At 52.1% G+C, this 19,901-nt stretch overlaps 1 protein-coding gene and 1 long non-coding RNA gene across 6 annotated transcripts in view; both read right to left on the reverse strand.

The window, feature by feature from the left end:
* RPS6KA2 (ribosomal protein S6 kinase A2) overlaps positions 1–19,901 on the reverse strand; it is a 445,645-nt gene that overhangs the window by 45,479 nt on the left and 380,265 nt on the right. For all 5 annotated transcript variants that reach the window (XM_030809959.1, XM_030809960.1, XM_030809958.1 and 2 more), the window contains one exon: positions 9,277–9,341. In XM_030809959.1, the coding sequence (XP_030665819.1) occupies positions 9,277–9,341 (65 nt within the window). The remainder of the gene's footprint in view (positions 1–9,276; positions 9,342–19,901) is intronic.
* On the reverse strand, positions 1,713–4,536 carry LOC115834478. Its single transcript, XR_004029413.1, has 3 exons — positions 4,478–4,536; positions 2,462–2,648; positions 1,713–2,283 (listed from the first exon to the last, which is right to left on the reverse strand). It is a non-coding gene; the product is annotated as an uncharacterized LOC115834478 (long non-coding RNA).

The following is a 19,901-nucleotide window of genomic DNA, read 5'->3' on the forward strand; positions in this document are numbered from 1 at the left end:
CCCAGAGCCACCCCAGGGTGCTCTCTTGCCAGTGTCTCAGGGCCTGTGCTCTGGGGGCCTTGGCACCTCTGCCAGAAACCTGCCTTGGGTGTCAGAATGAGGGCGCCCAGGCTCCTTGACAGGAGGATGCCTGCATCTGCAGAGAACCAGCCCTTCCCAGGGCCCCCTCTGGGCCCAAACTTATTTCCCCAACAGGACCTTGGACAGAAGGCACAGAAAGTCCACAGCCCTCCGTGCTCCGGTCTCAGAGCTGCCTGCCTGACGATGCTTTCCACAGCTGAGATGCGTTGTTTTCAATCCTCTAGGGCAACAACGCATTCTGTTGGGAATTCAATGTAAAGAAAGAACACACAGGTATCTGGAACCTGGCGTGGTCCTCAGGCGGGTGATGGTGCAGGTGGTGCTTAGATGGAGGGAGCTGGGGGAGCCCAGTGCTGAGAGAAGTGTGGAGCGGGAGGGCCACTGGAGGGAGGGCTGGGGCCTGAGGCCTGACCGGAAGGCTGAGGGACCTCTGGGCAGATTCAGTAGAGGATGCTGGGTTTAGTAAAATCACCCTGATGACGGAAGGCATGGGCCATGCCAGTGTGCTGAGGGGAGGGGGATGGGGAGGGGGATAAGAGAGAGGGAGAGAGATGGGGAGAAAAGAGGAGAGAGAGAGAGAGATGGGGAGAGAGGGGGAGAGACAGAAGGGGGGGGGAGAAAGAGATGGAGGGGAGTGGGGGAGAGATGGGGGAGGGGGAGGGGAGGGGGCAAGAAAGAGAGAGAGCGCATGCTAGCTCTATCCAGCGCAGAGCCAAGCCTCCTACTTCTATTATGAGAAGGAATTTATTTACACAAGATATTTCTGTTAAAAACAAAATAAAATACAAAACTGGTTGTCACATATTAATTCTAGTGTGAAGTGTTTCCCTCTGGAAAGCAGGGGCCCACATGGCCCCTCTAGCTCCTCTCCGCCACGCCAGCTCTTCCTCCATCGTCCCGGGGGCCCATCTTGCCCACCCCTGCCCTGCCCTGCCACAGCCTCTGATAAAACCATCCCCAGAGCCTGGTGCCCAGTGCTTCTTCATGGAGGGGTTTTGCCCCCACTGGGACATTTGGCAGTGCCCAAAGACACTGCTGGCTGCCACACCTGTGTGACCGCTGCAGGCTCCCAGGGGGTGGAGGCCAGGGTGTGCAGAACCCAGCCACCCATAGCAGCCCCACCACACAGCATCGTGCAGGTGCCACCCAGGCTGAAGGTGGGAGACCCTGGCCCTGCCTGCTTCCTTCTCTCTCCCTCACCCTTCCTGTCTTGTTTCTGCTCCAACTCTCGAAAGTGTAACGTCAATCAGCTTCTTCAAGAAGGAGGACTGGATGTTGAGGTGACTGGCCACTGTCCTTGGAACCCCTTCCCCTCCCCATGGAACCGCCCGTGTGGCAGGGCTGCAGGCTCCGCCTGGCTTCCTGCAGGCCACATCCTTCTCCCTCCTCGTCCACCGATGGGGCAGGCACCACAGCCTCGCTTCACAGCTGTCCAGGAAAGCGCAGGCTCTATCTCTGCCCACCCTGACTCGGGAGGCTCACATCCAGAGGCTGTCACCTTCCTGCCTTCTGAGTCAGATTCACAGCCCAGCACTGGTACTGCTGTGACCTCCTCTGGGCTGAGGCCATCCCACTCCTTTAATACAAAGTATCTGCTGCTAAGTCAGGTACCGGTTCCCTCCATCCCAGGACACTGCGCCTGGTGGCTGGGCTCAGACTTCCCCTGTGCTCTGCCCCATCTGTGCCTAGCCCTGTGCTGGGAGTCGCCCGGGATGCCCAGTGAGGAGGTCCTAAGCCCAGGTGGTCCCGTAGCATTTTTGTACCACACAAATAGCTCCTCCTCACATGGCGGCAGGAGGAAGCCTGCCTCTGCTTTCCCCGTGCTTTCCACCCCTCGGCTGTGAGGCCAGGCTTTCAGCTCACAGACCCCAACAAGACCAGAGGGAGGCATGCGTGTGAGAGTGGACGGAGCGCTTGCTGAGGGCCAGGGCTTTCCTTCTGTGCCACAGGAGCCTTCAGGTAACTGTCCACCCTGTGACATGGGTCCGTGTGCCAACTGTGGCTCTGAACACAGCCTGTTCATTGGGGCCTCCAGACCACCATGCCCCATCTGCTGGAGGCTGCTGCGTTTTCACTCTGGTCTGGGCCAGGCAGTGAGGTTCTGTGCGGGCCGCCTAGGGCTAACTGGAGCCGGTCACTCTGGCCATTTGGACGGCTTCCTCGAGGCTTGCTGCAATCTTAAAGGCCAATGTCTTCTTGATGCTGCGTAAACATTTGGAAGGTGCTAATATGTGTTATTACTATGTATGCTTTTTCTTTCCATGTGCAAACCTAAGAACGGGTTTGAGGCTTTGGGGGAGAAGTCATCCCACCTCTTGCTTTGTATGTAAACCACTGTAGGCAGGATTGTGTTGAGAGTGAAACAGCAGCAGCATCTCACCTGGGATTCTGAGCTTAACAAGACAGACACTAGCAATTCTGCCCTGGATCCCCCCTTTCTGAGACTCTGGAACAATTCATGCCAAAACCGACAGAGAGAAAATGCAGTCTCATGATCAAATTCGCCAGGCACATTTAAAATCATCTCATTTGTCCCAGGATGTGAGAATGGCAGTGTGGCCGCAGTGCTGAAACGAATTTCACTGGAAACAAGGGCACGTGAGGAAGCCCGGAGCAGGCCCATCAGGATTCCATTTATACTAAAGACCTTCAGCTAAGTGAGAAGAGGACAGAGACAGCAACAGAAAACGGGGACTGGGTGATGACATAGGAAACACATGCTAGTTTGGGGTCTCAGACCCTAACATCTGCCTTCTGCAGACAGTTTTGGCTTCAGGCATTTTGGAATTAATACGCTCCAGTAAGGCAAAGGGCACATTTATAGATTATTCCTAAAATAATAATGAAAAAATATGCAGACCAGAGAGAACACAGGATGGAAAGCGCCGCAGAAAGAATCTAAACGATTTTCAAAGCGTCACGATGGGTGTGACAGGTCAGTGGCTCATGGAGCGGGACTGTGCCTGCAGTTTACCCGGCTGTAGGTGGGTCCAACAGAAGAAGCACCTGGACTTAAAAGCTGCTAAACCAAAGGGTGATGATTCATTGCACAGAGTCCTTGCTGGGTTCCCTGAAGGGGGAGTGCCCCTGGTGTATACAATGTAGGAATAAAAGGACAGAAATCTCGCTGCTGGCAATGGGAGCAACAGCTGCACGGAGACACCTGTGCTGTGAGGCCCTGACCTGCAGCCTACAGCTTCCAAACCCCCAAACCACTCTCTGCGCCATACTGCAACTACTCCACTTGTGGGCAAGAAGACAAGAGTGGCCTGAAGACCCGGAACCCACCCTCTGCTCCTGCCAGGACACACAACAGCCAAGTTCAGGGCACACCCCACGCGCTGCCAGATCACCGAGCGACCTTGAGCTTCTCATTGTCCTGTGCCTCAGTCTCCTCTACAAGTTTCTCCCATCTCACAGCATAACAGCTAATGATGTGCTTGGAAGGGTTTCAAACTGTACAAAGAACATAAACATGAGTTACTGGTACTGATCATGAATAATGAATGACAGTAATAATAAGGGTCAGTGCAATACTAAGGGTCCAGGCCCTGGACAGAGTTCCAGAAACAAAGATGTCCCTCTCCCTGGTGACTGTGTGTCTCCAGCATCATCATTCACTGGCTGTAAAAATATTTGCAGTCCTCTGGGTCCCCCTGCAAGGGACGCCAGGCTGGGCTGGGAGCCGTCCTCGGACTGGCTTGTGCTGTCTGCAGTGATGAACTTTTACGAAGGTTTTTTTGGGTTTGTGCTAATTCTGTGTTCTCAGCATGCTTCAGCCATGGGGGGAAAACCAACACAGCTTCCATCTGCTGGACTCCGCTGTATCCTCTGCGGAGGTTTGTAGTCGATCATTAGCTCGTGGCTTCTCACTCAGCTCGTCAGGCAGAGCTGGCCTTCAGGAGGAATGGCTCCCGTGCAGACGTTCACTTGCTCATCTCTGAAGCTAAGTTAAAAGGCAGCAGCCCACACCTCCACCGTCCCCACACTTGCTGTCAGCAGATGGGTCCTGCTCCAGCAGGCCACTGAAGACCCTGGGGACAGCAGTGGGATGACAGGTGTTTATGTAAAAAAAAATAAAAAAAATAAAAAGATCTGCTGGCAGTATCAGGTCACAGACAGCAGCAGAAAGCAAAATATATATCCTAATATTTTCCCAGCTGGATCCTGAGGCAAGCCATTGGGTGAAGTACCCAGGCAGAAATCTAGTGGTTAGGAAATGTCTTCTCATTCATCATTAAGGAGTGTCTGCATTGCAGAGGGAATGGCTTTTGGTGTTAACAGTTCTCGCAAATGAGGCTGAACTGTGGTTTTCAGTTACCTGAGCCGCTGAAAAGTAGAATGGGCACATCTGGACAAATACATCACGGAGTAAAATTACCTCTTAAATAAATACCTTTAAACATCTTGCATTTTAGCCCCTGCTTTCTGAAGAATGGGTTGATGGCTTGCCTGGATGTGTTATTGGGGTTTGAGGTTAGCCATGAAGACACATGGGCTGCTACTGGGGCCGCAGACACAGGAGAACACACAGGCAAACTCGACTCATGAGAGAGGATCAGCTGAGATGGGGTGACCACTGGACTCATCCTAGCAAGATCTTGACAGCTTCTAAGACCATCATGGAGCGGGACTGTGCTTGCAGTTTACGCGGTGTCCTGAACACGGTGTCTTCATGCCCACACATCTTTGCTGGAAGCATCCTTCTTCTCCTCCTTCTGCCCCTCTGCTGGTGAATTCCACTCGCCCTCTTTCAGGCATCATTTCTCTCTCTGTCTGCTGGCCACTTTCACTGTGCATCACCTCTTCCATTGGTGGATGATGGCGTTATGCGGTAGCAGACTCCTCAGTGTGTGAGCAGCTGGAGGACGGGGCTCTGCCTTCCAACTGTTACGTCATGGACATGGACACTTTGCTGGTGCACCACCAGGGTGAGCACCAAGCGTTATTTATCAAATGCATGAATTAATGCAAAAGTGGCATTTCTGAGCTCCTCTGCCACTCATGGGCTGTGTGGATTCAGGGCGCTGGGCATTCCTCTAGCACTGCTGCCTGCCTTCTTCTGGCAAGTACAGACATGAAGTAAACACGCCTGGTTCTGATCAATCATAAGGACCTCTCTCAAAACGAAAACAAGGCCAAAATAAAATCAAATTAAGTGCTAAGAGCAACAAAAGGAACTTCTTAGCCCTGATTCTAGTCTGATTGCTTTGAAATGACACAGAAATGCCACCTTCTTGGGCTGTGTCTGCTCTCCAACCACAGAGAGACCAGAGCACCCTGAGCAGAGGCGCTGTGTAGAGAAGGCTCTTATCACCACAGGAAAAAGGCGGCTTCTGCTCAGAGCTCGCCAGACCTCAGCATTCTGGAATGCAGATTAATCTAATTTGTCATAGTTTTCCAAATCCATCGTATTGTTAAAATTCCAGGCATCTCACGAGGTTGTCTTAGCAAGTGCGTAAGCCCTTCTGGACCATGCATACTTCGGAGTGGCTCCACTCTTGGCTGAGTGCTCTGTGTTGGACTGTGTCACCTGGGGGTTGGGTGTGGAGAGACTTCTCTTTCCTCCAGGCTGCAGCCCTTAGGGTCTCCCATCCCAGGATGCTGCCCTGTCCACCTGCATCTCCCCCTCCCAGCCCAGCAATCCTGGTTCTCCATTCTCCCAGGCATGGTCTTTGGAGGAAGGACTAGAGTGTGAGAGCGAGGAAATGGAGGGGGCAAGTCTCCCTCGACAGCTGTGACTCCTGTCTTGGGAGTCTCACTCATTCATTCACTGATTCACTCACTGACTTAGTTACTGACTCATTCACTCACTTATTCGCTGACTCACTGACTCATTCACTCATTCATTTGCTCATTCACTCACTCCCTCGCTCACTCACTCCCTCCCTCACTCACTCCCTCCCTCGCTCACTCACTCCCTCCCTCGCTCACTCACTCCCTCCCTCGCTCACTCACTCCCTCGCTCGCTCACTCACTCCCTCGCTCGCTCCCTCCCTCCCTCCCTCGCTCACTCCCTCCCTCCCTCGCTCACTCACTCCCTCCCTCGCTCACTCACTCCCTCGCTCACTCACTCCCTCGCTCACTCACTCCCTCATTCACTCACTCCCTCATTCACTCACTCCCTCACTCCCTCCCTCACTCACTCACTCCCTCATTCACTCGCTCCTTCACTCATTCACTCACTCCATCATTCACTCACTCCCTCACTCGTTGACTCACTCATTAACTCACTCATTCACTCCCTTACTCATTCACGCACTCCCTCACTCGTTGACTCACTCATTAACTCACTCACTCACTCCTTTACTGATTCACTAACTCACTCATTAATTCACTCCTCACTCATTCACTCATTGACTCACTGACTCATTCACTCACTCCCTCACTCATTCACTAACTCACTCATTCACTCACTAACTCACTCATTCACTCACTAACTCACTCACTCACTCACTAACTCACTCATTCACTCACTCACTCCCTTACTCATTCACTCACTCACTCATTCATTCACTCATTCATTCACTCCCTCCTTCCCTCACTTATTCATTCACTCACTCACTGACTCATTCACTCACTGACTCATTCATTCACTCACTCACTAGGGATTCATAAAGTGCCTCCTTTGAGCCAGGCCCTGTTTTAGAGCTGTGGGATACACCTCTAAGCCACAGATTCCTGATCTCGCAGCTTACATTCTAGTGGCAGGAGACAGAAAATAATAATAAACATCAGAAATACATGGTATTATGAGGCGAGTCAGAAAGTGATAAGGGATACGAAAACAGAGCAAGGCCGGGGGCTGGGGTGCTGGGAGAGGAGCTGCAGTTTGGAAGAGCCGTAGGACGGGTCTCATAAGATGACACTGAATGGCGGACTGGAAGGAGGAGACCAGTGAGCCCTTGGGGGACTTGGGCAGGAGGGGCCCTGGAAGCCAGACCAGCTGGAGCCAGTGCTGGGGGGGAACCTGTTCCATGGAAGCATGGGAAGGAGGCTCCGTGAGGATGGGAGGGGTGAGGTGTGGCTGTCCCGGCCATTTTCCTGTGCTTCTCCATCTGTCCCCAGCTGCATCCTCCTTGTCAGCACAGTGTTCTCCTGTGACATGTGCAGACCCATCTGTCCACCGCCTTTCTCTGCCAAGTCATCACAAGACCCACGGGTGCAGGACTTTGTTCCATCTATGGCTCTATCCCCAGCCCTGGAAAGTGCCTGAGACTGGGATGCCCAGCAGAAAGGGCTGGAGAAATGGAGAAGCAGATCATATGGGGAGGAGCTGTGTGGTCCCATCTTGACCACTGGCAGGCGGGGGAGGGGATGCCACATGCTGTGACCCCTTGAGGGGCAGGCATGTGGGTTCCAGGCACGGTGCTGTGCTAACCATCCACAGGCTAACACCCAGGTCCATTCTCCATGAAACAGGCTTGTCTGAGATCTAAACGCCATGTAAGGTGAAGTCTCCATAGAAAATACATTCCAACGCAGAGTCGACTAACAGTGACCTTTGGTGCCCATCTGTGAGGTGAGCACAGCCTGAGCTTCTGATAAGCTTAAATTTTCAGGAAAGCTAAGTAAGAGACTCCAAAGGGAGGCCTTGGTTTTCATTTCTTGGAGGTCCTGGTTGGGAGGCACAGATGTCCTGAAACTTTACACTCTTCTCTCTAATCTTACTTTTGAAAAGAAGTCTAATCTTATAAAAGTTCTTTAATCAGAACTGTAAAACTAGGTTTTAAAAAGTTATCACTCTTCCCCAGTTTGAGTGCTGTGCTGGGGCTCAGGCTGAAGGAAGAGGAGAGCCGGCTGGTTTTATCCAGCACTGGTGTTAACACATTCCCAGAGGAGAGGTCTGGGGCTGCAGGGGGGCCCACCTCTTAATGAAATGTATGGAGGCCCCAGACTCCATGAGGACATAAAGAAGACAGAGGCCGGGCGCGGTGGCTCACACCTATAATCCCAGCACTTTGGGGGGCCAAGGCGGGCGGGTCACGAGGTCAGGAGATCGAGATCATCCTGGCTAACATGGTGAAACCCTGTCTCTACTAAAAATATAAAAAAATTAGCCGGGCGTGGTGGCGGGCGCCTGTAGTTCCAGCTACTCGGGAGGCTGAGGCAGGAGAATGGCGTGAACCTGGGAGGCGGAGCTTGCAGTGAGCGGAGATCGCGCCACTGCACTCCAGCCTGGGTGACAGAGCGAGACTCCATCTCGAAAAAAAAAAAACAAAAAACAAAAAACCAGGAATGCGAAAGCAGATAATAAACTCTATACTGTAGAGGGCATTTAAATCTTAAAAAGTATTCCATTAAAATCCTGTGAGGTTAACTTGTTAGGTCAGGAAAAGAAAATCTCAACACAGTTGTTTTTGTGTTAACCTAAAGGAAAGAACTAAAAGCAACCGATAGGAAAGGAGGCATTGCCTTCCTCAGATGTAAAGAACAGCCTCCGTGTTTTAGCCGTGAGAATTCCCTGCATGGGGGACGCGTCAGACGCTGACTGCTTCACCATTTGGAGTTGGCGTCTTGGCAGACATAGACAACTGACACTTGTAGCCTGGTGAAAAGTGAGATACCAGAACTTCTTAGACAATGTCCAGCCTGGCCCAGAGAACTGGAAACGGAGGCTTCACCAGTAACTCCACTAACAGAAGCTCCAGTTTATTCTAACAACTCGGCACTGTTTTGTTTTGTTTTGTTTTGTTTTTTAATGTGACTTCCATGTGGGCCTCAGCCTGACTCACGATGGAAAATGCAGTATCGAATCTGGGCCTGCCCATAGCCCCAGAACTAAAGGGTCCTGGATGAGCAGCTCGTCGGGACTTTTGTCTGTTCAGCCCTTGAGGTTAGAAGACAATCACTCCGGAGCGATCGGGAATGTGCGGGGCTCGGGGAGGCCGGGGAGTGGGTGCAGGGAGGACAGAAGCCTCGACTCTGATGGGCAGAGGAGAGTGGAAGGAGGAAAGCTGAGGGGACTTCAGGCCTCGCGCTGGAGGGAGGGGCACTCACGTGTCTGTGCCTCCCAAGTTGCCAGCCTGCTCAGCAGGGTCCTGGGAGCTCCCTGCCTGCTGGTGGCTTGTCTACATTCACCTCCGACCTACTTGTGACCCGGACACTGAGGACCCTTTGCACCAAGCCGCTATGTTCCCTCCACCCACTTCTGTGTCACGCGTGTGCAGGTGGGGACTGCGACATGCAACTTACATTCCAGTCTATGGTCACAAAGAAGGGATGGCGCTTAATTTCCTCCACTCCGTCAGTGCCAGCACCTGTCACAACAACACAGAAATGATCATCAGAACAAATCCAAGACGGGGTTCTACGACAGTTTCCGATGCAGCAGTGTGGGGGGTGGGGGTGTGCAGAGGTGGGGCCGTGGGAAGGAGCCCAGAGGCTTCTTACTCCTGCCCAAGGCACCTGCGCACCTGCCCATGCCCCCAGCTCAGACAGCCACGACTCAGCCCCAAGGGCTTGAGAGGCAGAGGGGGCCTGGGGTTGGGGTGGGCAAAAGAGGTGGTAAAGAGAGGCATGGGACAGGCCAGCCAGGTGCTGTCTGCTGCATGTGAGGGCTGCCTAGCACCCCACTGTCACACCCAGGAGCTTGAGGTGCCTGTGAGTGTGAGCACCAGGGGGGCCTCCCAGGAGGCCGGAGGGGAAGCTGCAGAGCAGAGTGCCTGGCAAAGCTGCCGCAGTTAACCCGGGAGGGAAGAATTCCAGGAAATGAAGAGGGGTTGACAGGACTGAGTCCCGGAGGAAGCCAGAGCCCAGCCTCCTGCCCATACCTGGCCACCCCTGAGCCTGCTCAGCCAGGTGACTGTTTTTACCTGGAGGCTGCTTACAAATATCTCTGCTATGTTCCGTTATTTCTACCTAACTTCCTGCCTTCCTTTGTTGCCGTACAATCCTAAGGCCCTGGGGCAGAAAGGAGGGAGGGAGGAGTGGGCGGAGCACTGGGGGCCCTTTTGGGCAGCATGATTCTCTAACGGTGGATACATGTCTACTCATCTGCCAGAAATCACCACTGTCCCCCCAGAATGAGCCCAGTGTGGACAACGCCTTTAGTCAGTAGCTCAGCTCACCGACTGCAGAAGCGCGCCCATTCATGCAGGCACTGCTGTTCGGGAAAGCTGTGTGGCGGGGAGTGAGGGGGCCGTGGAAACTTGCTGCAGTTTCTGTTCAGTTTTTCTGTAAACTTAAGGCTATTCTGAACACAAAGTCTATTAATTAAAAACCAAAGGCCCTAAAGCTCTAGGGCTCTGTGTTTTCTCCAGGATGGGACGGCCGCAGAGGAGCCCATCCTCCCGGGTCAGAGTCTGAGAAGAGGCAGGCTTGGCTGGAAGGGGCAGCGGCGGCAGTGGCCGGGGTATTCCTGCCAGCTCCAGGCCTAGGTCTGGGGAGGGTCTGATCCCTGGGGCCTGGCTCCCCTGTTCTGCAAGCTGTGTTCCTTTCTGCTGCCAACTCCTAATGGCCGTGCTCCAAATCAGAGCCTCCTGTGCCACATATGCCCCTTTGTGGAGCCCCCCTCATGTCCAACTCTCACTCCTGGAAGGGCAGGGCTGCTCGGGGATGCTGTGGTCAGCACAGGTGTGGCCCGGCCTGTCCGGCTTGAAGCTGGGCTGGGGTGGCGCAGGTCACCGGGAGTCATAGGAGATGGCGCCATCATGGGCTGGACCTGGCCCGTGTCCTTACCCCTCCCACCCCTCCATTCTGCACTCTGGGCAGTGACGTGGAGGAGGCTCGGGAGCTGCGGTGGCCTCAGCAAGCACCTCTAGAGGGTCAATGGCTCAGAGACAGTCCCCTCACCCTGGAAGCTTGGCCAGGGCCATGGTGCTAGGAAAGAACCCACATACTAAATGCCCCTGAAGGCACTCTCACAGCACTCTCAGCTTCATGTTATTCACACTTTGACGTGAAAGTCCATCTAGAGGGAATTAGAAGAAGGGCGCACATTCAGAAGTTCCTCCTTCCATGAGGATGCAGGATCATAGGACAGACATAGCACACGGACATCTCGGTCATCTGATGCACTTTACATTTTTACAGACGAGGACTGTTCTCATTTTACAGACGAGGACACTGAGACTGACGCAGGTCGGGTAACTTGTTCAAAATCAGACCAGAGGTTATGAGTTATAGGTACCGGGTTTGGAGGCACATGTCTGAAACGCAGCCGAGACGCCCCACCTTCTGAAGTGTCTTTCCCCTGAGGACTCCCTGCTGAGGCCCCTCTGGGTTCCCCAGTCTATCTCCTTTGTTCTCCTCTAAACCCTGAGCCCAGGGCTCTGATCCCAGGCCTTCGCAATTGCAGCAGCTGGCACGAGCCTTCGCAGGCGCACCAATGGCTGCTGTAATGAAATTTCCAGAGCGACAGTCTGACTTCCAAACAGCCCTCCCCAAGCGCCCATCCTGTGTGCAGGCCTCCTTTGATGACGACCAGAACTCCGGCTGAAGAGTCCTTCTGGTCACGATGATTAACAGAAAGACCCTCCTCTGAAGTGTGCCTCTCCTCTACTCTTTTGTTTGGTGACTGTTGGACGCATGGCTGATGATTGGAACGAACAGTTCAGAGGCCCTGGTACACGCACAGGTGTGGCAACTTGTTGGCTGTACTTCTTTGGAGGGTCTATTTCACATTTTGTACCTGCTGTGTTTCCTTCTTATTCATCATTTGCAAATACGGTCTGCAGGAATTTTAGAAAGTGAGGCGCAGAGGAAACTCAGGTGTTGGTATAACTACTACGTAACTGGTATGTGCTGGGTTTACTCGGATCACTGAAATCCACACATTTCTATCTTTACCTCCTTTCCCCTAAGGTAGTAAGATTTTGCACCACGTTCATATTTTAAGGCCTCAGAAAAAAAGTCGACAGGGGAATAACACTTTGGTTATCACTAAAAAATTACAGGGGTTCCAATTATAGGGGGAAACATGAAACAGGAGGAGGACTTGTGCACTCAGCACCTTGAAACCTGTGTCAACCCTCCCAGGGCAGTCAGGTTTATTATTTTTGTTAAAATAGGTGACTTTGCACTCGGCTCCCCCTTTTTATCTGTACTGAACACATTGGACAAATGACGGTGAGTGGAGTTCTGGGCGGGGAGAATCAGAAAGTATCAGGCTGATGCTGGAATCATGGCTGACTCGCTATGGGATGCTGATGACATGCACTGAAGGCCTTCCTTGGTTCTAGAGGACTGCTGCCACTCATCTAGATCATGAAGCACTGACAAGAACAGGGACAGGAACTGTGAGCACAGAAGGCCGGAATTCCTTCCTGTCAGGCTTAGCGATTTGTCATTAAGTTCCTTAATGCAGGGCAAATAGGAGTTCAAGGTTCAGGGGAACAGAAGACTCAAGAATCACACTTCTTCTCTGTAGTAACACCTAATCCTGTTTGTTTAAATGGCTTGTGGCCTATCTCCAAATTGGGGCATCACCTAATGTGTTTATCTGGGTCTGTGTCTCCAATTGCTGTGCTCTGGTTAAGGGTATAATTTTGCAACCAGTTGGAACTCTCATATCAATGACTAGTTTTAAAGTGCAGTGCAGCACCTGTGAGAGGATTTTTTTTTTTATTTTGGGGGGACTCATTCTGTCGCCCAGGCTGGTGTCCAGCGGCATGATCGTGACTCACTGCAGCCTCAATTTCCTGGGCTCAGATGATCCTCCCAGCTCAGTCTCCTGAGTAGCTGGGACTACAGGCATGTGCCACTACCCCTGGCTAATATTTTGTATTTTTTGTAGAGATGGGGTCTCACCATGTTGCCCAGGCTGGTCTCAAACTCTTGGGCTCAAGTGATCCGCCTGCCTGGGTCTCCCAAAGTGCTAGGATTATAGGCATGAGCCACTGCATAGATGATTTATTCTTTCATTGCACTGATTCTGTCCAGCTCTTCTACTTCGTATTTTTCACGAGGTAAGCCACTCATTTCATTGTGGGGCTTCTAAATTCTCGGCAGGTGATTCCCAAAGGGTTTTGGTACCTGCCAAAAACATATGCATTGTGTCTTTATATCCACAGATAGCTTTAGGAGATGGTTAATTCATGGTTTGGGACTCCTTTGCCATATTTTCATTTTTGTTGTTTGAGAGTCACACAAACCCATCTCCGACACTTCTGGGAACATTCAGTAGAATCTTACTGGCTGCCTCCTTAGGTTTCTTACACACTGCAAGTTTCTCCTAACTGGCCCCCCATGTCCAGCCTATAACCGTCCAGGGCAACTTCCATCACTGATTTAAATACTAGGTCTGCTTTTTCAATTTCCTCATCACTTACAGGTTATCTATACATTATTTGTTTAAAGGTTTTTTTTTTTCCAATTTGAAATTTCATCTATTTCATGTTTACAGCCTTTGTCAGGGAGTCGCTCGTGTCTCACAGGACTCAGCCGATCGGGAGTCAGGGATGGGCTAGGGGCTCAGGATTGAGCTGTGCGGGAGCCAGCTCTGCGGACAGGCCCTGGGCATGGGTCTCTAGCGGCTCCCTAGGGCTGGTTGTGAGGGTGGGGCTGCCTGGTCTTTAGCAACCATCAAAGCCTGGCTTATGACAGGCAGTCCCAGCAATGCCAGTAGAAACTGGGATGAGGATCAGAATGGACCACGTTTGAAGTCATTAAAAAGTCATTGAAGTCATCACCTGGAGATCAGTTCTGGACAGGAAAACAGTAACAAGAGCAACGGAAAACCCTCTGCCCGTGCGTGAGCCACAGGCAGCAGGTGTGCTGTGAAGACAGTACAGCCGGCTTAGGTGATGGGCGTTGATTTGCTGTGCTATTTTTGTGCTCATCAGCACATTGAATTCCTGTCTAACCTTTCCCTCACTTTAAACTTCCCCCTGGGAGTCTCAGAATAGCTCATGAGTTTCTAGGAGAAGCGACCGATGCTCATTAGGAATGAGCTAGAAAGCTGTCAGCTTTGGAAAAAAGGAAGATTTGGAGGTAGGCTCAGGAAGTTTTATACTCACTGCAACTCCTGTCCTGGGGAACAGTTGCGAGATAACAAATAACAAACACTGGTGCTGAAAACCCCAGCAGTTCCTGATCTCAGTGCAGGATACATTTACAGCTGTTTCTAGACATCACTATGGTATAAAGTTCTATCAGAAATGGAACTCACTTAAGTAATGAGAAGCAGCAAACACCACACCCAGGGTCTAGCCCTACAAATCCTGCTCAGCAGAAGCATCGCCCACATCTGCAAGCCTCTCCCGTCTCAGCCAGGAGCAGCGCCAAGCGCAGAGGGGCCAGATGTCCTGCTGAGCCTGTTCCTGCAGAGCTTCGTCCCGGAGCTTACCCGTGATGCTGCCTTGGTCCATGCTTACAGGATGCAGTGCCGAGGGCGCTGGCCAGGAGCCCCTTTCTCACCTTTCTTTTATTCTATTCTTTGAAATTCCTGGATTTGCAAATCACTCAGAGTCACTGAGTCTTCCACCTGGGAGGCCTTTTCCTTGCACAGACAAGAAAGCAGACAGCCCGGGCAGGGGTGTGACCCTCCAAGGCCTCTATTGCGGGATGTGCCCACTCCTGCTGCCAGCCCCAGCCTGTGGTGCTTCTGCTTAGACTGGGTCACCCTACGCTGCTACAGCCACCCCAGGGTCTTTCTCTAATTCACAACCACACAACCACCAGAACAACAGCGCTAAGAAACAAGACTGGTGTCCCCTCGGCTGCACCCTTCAGAGCCCCCACGCACACCACATCCACCACATACTCCCGAGCGTGGCCCGGCCTCTGGCTGCCCTGTCTCCTCTTCACTCACCCGTCACCCAGGCATGGGGACATCACAGAGTCACACATGCCCCCAGGTGTGCCATTCTTCCTCCCTTCCTCCTACTACTTTGCATGTGACGTTTCTTGGGCCCAGAAGGCCCCCTCCCCCCGGCACCCCGTCCAGCATCTGGGACGTCTTCTGAGACCCAACCCAGGCATCCTCACGGAGCGGCTCTGTTGCCCCCACTCAAATAGATCAGTGGCCCCAAACCAGCGGCCTCTGGAGGGCAGTGGCAGTGCCACCCACCTTCCTAAGCCAGCACCTGCTACGGGCATTCAGTACACGTTCACTGAAGAGATCACACACAAAGGCTGGGGGATTCAGTCTAGAACTCTTTTGAATGAAGACATTTTATCTTCAGGGGATGTGGAGGTGGGAGAAATGCTAGTCTTAGACTCAGAAGCCAAGGAGCCTTGAGCAACTCACATGGGGGCAGAGGGCCATTTACTCACCTGCAGAGCATAAGAGAGGAATGAGATGCGTCTGTAGTTCTGGTAGTCTGGACATGTATAAACACATTATGCTGTCTCTTCCAGCTGTAAATAGCTGTGCAGAAACTCTGGGAGGGGTAAACTCCCCCAAATTCGTATGCTGAAGCCCTAATCCCCAATGTCTCGCAATGTGACCGCATGTGCAAAAGGGGTCACTGCAGGTATAATGAGTCCGGCACTAGCAGGGCAGGCACTCATCTCCTACGACTGCTGTCTCTAGAACAAGGGGAGATTTGGACACAGACCCACACGGAGGAGAAGGCCACATGGAGATGGAGGCGGAGGTCAGGGTGCGGCATTCACAGCCAAGGGTGTCAAGGCTGGCCAGCAAGGCCCCAGGGTCTGGGAGCGGTGCGGGACACATTCCTTGCAGTGGGAGCGCAGCCCTGCAGCCTTGAGCTTGGACCTCTGGCCTCCAGAGCTGTGGGAGGACACATTTCTGCTGCTCAAGCTGCCCAGTTTGCGGTTCTTTGTCACGGCTGCCCCAAGAAACACACAGAGGGGTGGCCAATGAACAGCTCAGTGTTCACTGTGGTCCACTGGGCATTAGAGACGTGTTTTTATCCGTGTTTCCCGCTACACTGTGCACACACAGAGGGCACATTTTTCCTTCGGTTTCCTAATCTCTAGCTTATCGTTTTGTCCACTGATTCCTCTGTCAACTGGACTGAACGGAATTGTCTGGGAATCCAGAGGCTTCCCGCTGATGGGGGCTCATTAAGGAAGAGGCAGGGGCAAGGAGGTTGAGAGGCAGAGAGGGGTCCCCTCCCTCCCTGGGGGAGGCCATAGAGAGGGAGAGTCTACAGCTCGAGGGGACTCACACTAGAGGAGACACCAAGAGAGGACAGGTGGGTGGGAGGCAATGAAGATGCATTCGCCCCTCCTCCCAGCCCCTCAATTGGGAGCTGAGGTCCTGTGTGGCGCAGTCCAGGGTGGGAGAGCTCTTATCAGAGAGGCTCAACACAGGGGCGGCTAGAGGTGTGCGATTGCCTTGCATATCCATGCAAGGGCCCAGGGTTAGAACGAGGCCTCTAACAGCCACCAATTCCCCAGATGGTCAGAAGGAGAACTCAATTCCAGGCTCTTTTGGAGGAACGAGAATAAGGCTCACGGCAGTCAGAAGCGGGGGATGTTCCAGCCACAAAACCAGCCGCCTGTGCAGGTGAAGGTGACTCTGTCCAGCGGGGTTTTCAGACTATCCGGCTCCAGCTCCTCAGGCAACTAAATCCAGCGCCCTCCCTGGAAAAAGGCTGGGCAATTAATTCTGACTGTAGCTTCTTCATGTTGAACCTGGGCATCTTAGGTTGTAAAACACACCTGTGGGAGGGTCCACAGCTCCTCGAAAGCTTGATGATAACTCACTTAGACGCGGTTTGAAGGGCGATCTCGGCCCAGGGTGAGCCATTCTCCACGCTTGTGTGAGCTGTGGGGGGCTGGTATCTTTTAACCAATACCCATCTCTACACCTAGGGAGGAGGTAGGTCCATCTTTCTCTCACCCGTAATTTAAACCAAATACTAAAACAATATTTTAGATTAAAGAACTATGATTTTAGTAATGTCAAATTTGAAGGGCTTTAGTTTAAAAAATAGGTTATTTAGAAAATTATTTTCTTCTCCCAGAACAAGGGGAGAAAAAGCACAAACACCCCAATACTTTGTCACATTCACCCAATTCACTGTAGCAAATCCTCCCCCAGCAACATAATCATGTTTGAAAGAAAACGGTGACTCTGGCCAGGCACAGTGGCTCACGCCTGTAATCTCATGTTGGGAGGCCAATGCGGGAGGACTGCTTGAGTCCAGGAGTTCGAGACCAGCCTGGGCAACATAGCACAGCCCCTTCTCTACAAAACAATAATGAACTAGCCAGGTGTGGTTTTGCATGCATGTAATCCCAGCTACTCAGGAGGCTGACATGGGAGGACTGCCTGAGTCCAGGCAACTGAGACTGAAGTGAGCCATGACTGCACCACTGTGATCAGCCTGGGCAACAGAGCAAGACCCTGTTTAAAAAAGGAAAGGAAAGGAAACGGTGACTCCAAGACAAGGCGCTCTGATTGCTGCAAGAACAGAGTCTGAACTGTTGGTTCTCGTGTACGTTTGGATGAATAAATACATCCAACGTCTCCACTTCTCCTTTCTGACTCCAATTCACATTTCCAGGGGAGGCCAAGCAGGGGAGGGGTGCGCAGCAAACCCTCACGCATGCGGCCCCACAGGTGGTGACTGCGGCAGCTCGGCTGGGCGGGGGCGGTTACCGTGTGTCACCTCAGAGTGGCAGAGGTGGGGTCGTGGTGCCTGCCACCTGAGGCGGCACATCCCTTGCACATATGTTCACATGCTTATGTTATAATAAGTGTCCAGATGTCATTTGGGCGCTTGGGAATGATAAGGCAGAGACTACACAGATTTCCATCATAAAAGCTTGGTCTTGAAAGAGGAGTTTCAGCCACCGGCAAGGTTCCTGGCAGCAACTGTGTGAAGATGTTACCCTCTGAGGGATCAGACCCCGCGCAAGGTGGGCATGACTCTGTGCTCTCGCCAGGGTGGATTTCCCGGGTGAGCTTGAGGATTCTGGCGATTGGTCTCAATGCTCTTCTGGCTGGTACTGCAGGCTTTCCATTTACCCTTCCATTCTGCAACCAGCTCAGCAGAGGGTTTAACAACATCTATTAAAATGCATCTCACAAAACGATGGTTTTCTCCAGAAAACTCTCAGAATTGTGGCTCCTCGGTCATTGTGCATCAGATAACGTTTCTCTGTTCTGTCCCACAGCCAAGTGGCAGAGAAAGAAAAGAGTCAGATGAGCAGGAAGCAATGAGGCCTGGGGGTTGGACACCATTCCCGGCCACAGGCCTCTGCACACGGGTGCTCTCTGCTTATTTACATGTTTACTTGTCAGACCCATTACAGTGTTTCCCACACATCAGGCACTGTTCTGCCTCCTCAAATCCTCCTACCTGCTTCATGATGTTGGTGCTGGTATTACCCTCAGTTCGTAGAATAAATAAGCAAGCACAGAGAGGTGAAGCCATCCGCTCAGGCCCACACGGCCAGGAAGGGGTGGGTGGGGTGGGTCTGAGCACCTGGCTCTGGCTTCGCTTTGCTTCTGTGCCCTGCCCTGGACTCCAGCCTGTCCCACATGCTCCCTTCTCCTCTTTCGCTGCTGCTCTTTCTTCCCCTTCCATCAGGCCCTCTCCCCTCTGCTGAGATCCATTTTGTGCCTCATCTGTTTCTCTGCCCTGGCCGCAGGCATTTGTGCACGTCTGGGCTGCAGCTGGCCTTGCTGTTTGCTGTCAGAGAGCCCATGAGCACGAGGCCACACTGTGGCTTCATGGGTCCCCAGAGCCTAGCCCACGAGTGAGGGAAGGCAAGTGAGGGAAGGCACGGGCCAGACTGCCCATTATCCACTTACGCTTGCTCTAGATGAAAGCACCCAGCGTCTGCCCAAGAGCCACGAGAAAGGGGCAGCAGGCGATGCTGGGGACAGGCGGTGGCCCCAGTCACGGCGAGGTGGCAGTGTGGTCCTGCGATCTGCCGGGGGGCGGCCCTGGCCACAGTGCGATGGCAGCGTGACTCGTCAGCTGCCCGAAAAGCATGGGGAGTGGCAGCATGGTCCTGCTAACTGCCAGGGGGTGGCCCAAGGTGGGGCGCATGCTAGCACGTTACAGAGAAGTTTCTGGCATCAAATGTTTCTCCCTAAAACAGCTTTTTAAAAACTGGGTTTTCAATCATAAAAATAATACATATTGGCAGAAAAAGTCCAACTCTTGGCATGAATGAGGTGAAAGGAAAAGCTCCCCTCTGCCTGTCCCTCCGGGGAGAAGCACCCGCTGTAGGAGCTGCTTGCCTGTGTTTGCAGAATTTTTCTTTGCTTACCTCCCTTGCTTCTAAAAACACAAACAGGATCAGTCTGAACGTTCTGTGCTGCAATGCGCTATTTTTACTTAACACTTCTTTTTTTAACGTACACATCCTTCCATGTTAGTGCACGCAGAATGACGTCACTCTTCAATACTTGCATAGTATCTCCTGTGTAGATGACGGTAATTCAGTTAACCGTCCCTGGGTGATGTGGGTTTCAGCTTCTCATATCTCTCTGTGCACTTGTGTGAATATATTTGAAGGATATATTATTTGAGGTGGAATTACTCGGGTGAGGCGCATGTGCTTTACTTTTGTAGAGGTTTTTCAGGTTGACTTATGAAAAATGAGACAAACACACCGCTTCACCTGGAAGTTGGGAAACTGCTCTCCTATCGCCAACAATGGGGATTGCCAAATGTGTGCCTCTGTGCTAACTTGAGAGGTAAAAATGGGCTAGACCTCCATGAAGACAGTAAGGACATGAAATATCACGAAGAACTGTGCAGGCACTGGCTGATTCAAAAGCACAAAAACATTCACGGAAAGCAACAAGTGCCATGCTTTAAATAGCCCCTTCACAAGATAGAGAGGGCTTTAGGAAAAATCCTCAGCCCTCGCTAGATGTTTTGGACCTGACAAGCAAGAATCTTATACTCCTTAAGATTGTGATTTTATATATATATATATATATATAT

Source organism: Nomascus leucogenys, chromosome 3, assembly GCF_006542625.1.
Source record: "Nomascus leucogenys isolate Asia chromosome 3, Asia_NLE_v1, whole genome shotgun sequence".
Lineage (NCBI taxonomy): Eukaryota > Metazoa > Chordata > Mammalia > Primates > Hylobatidae > Nomascus > Nomascus leucogenys.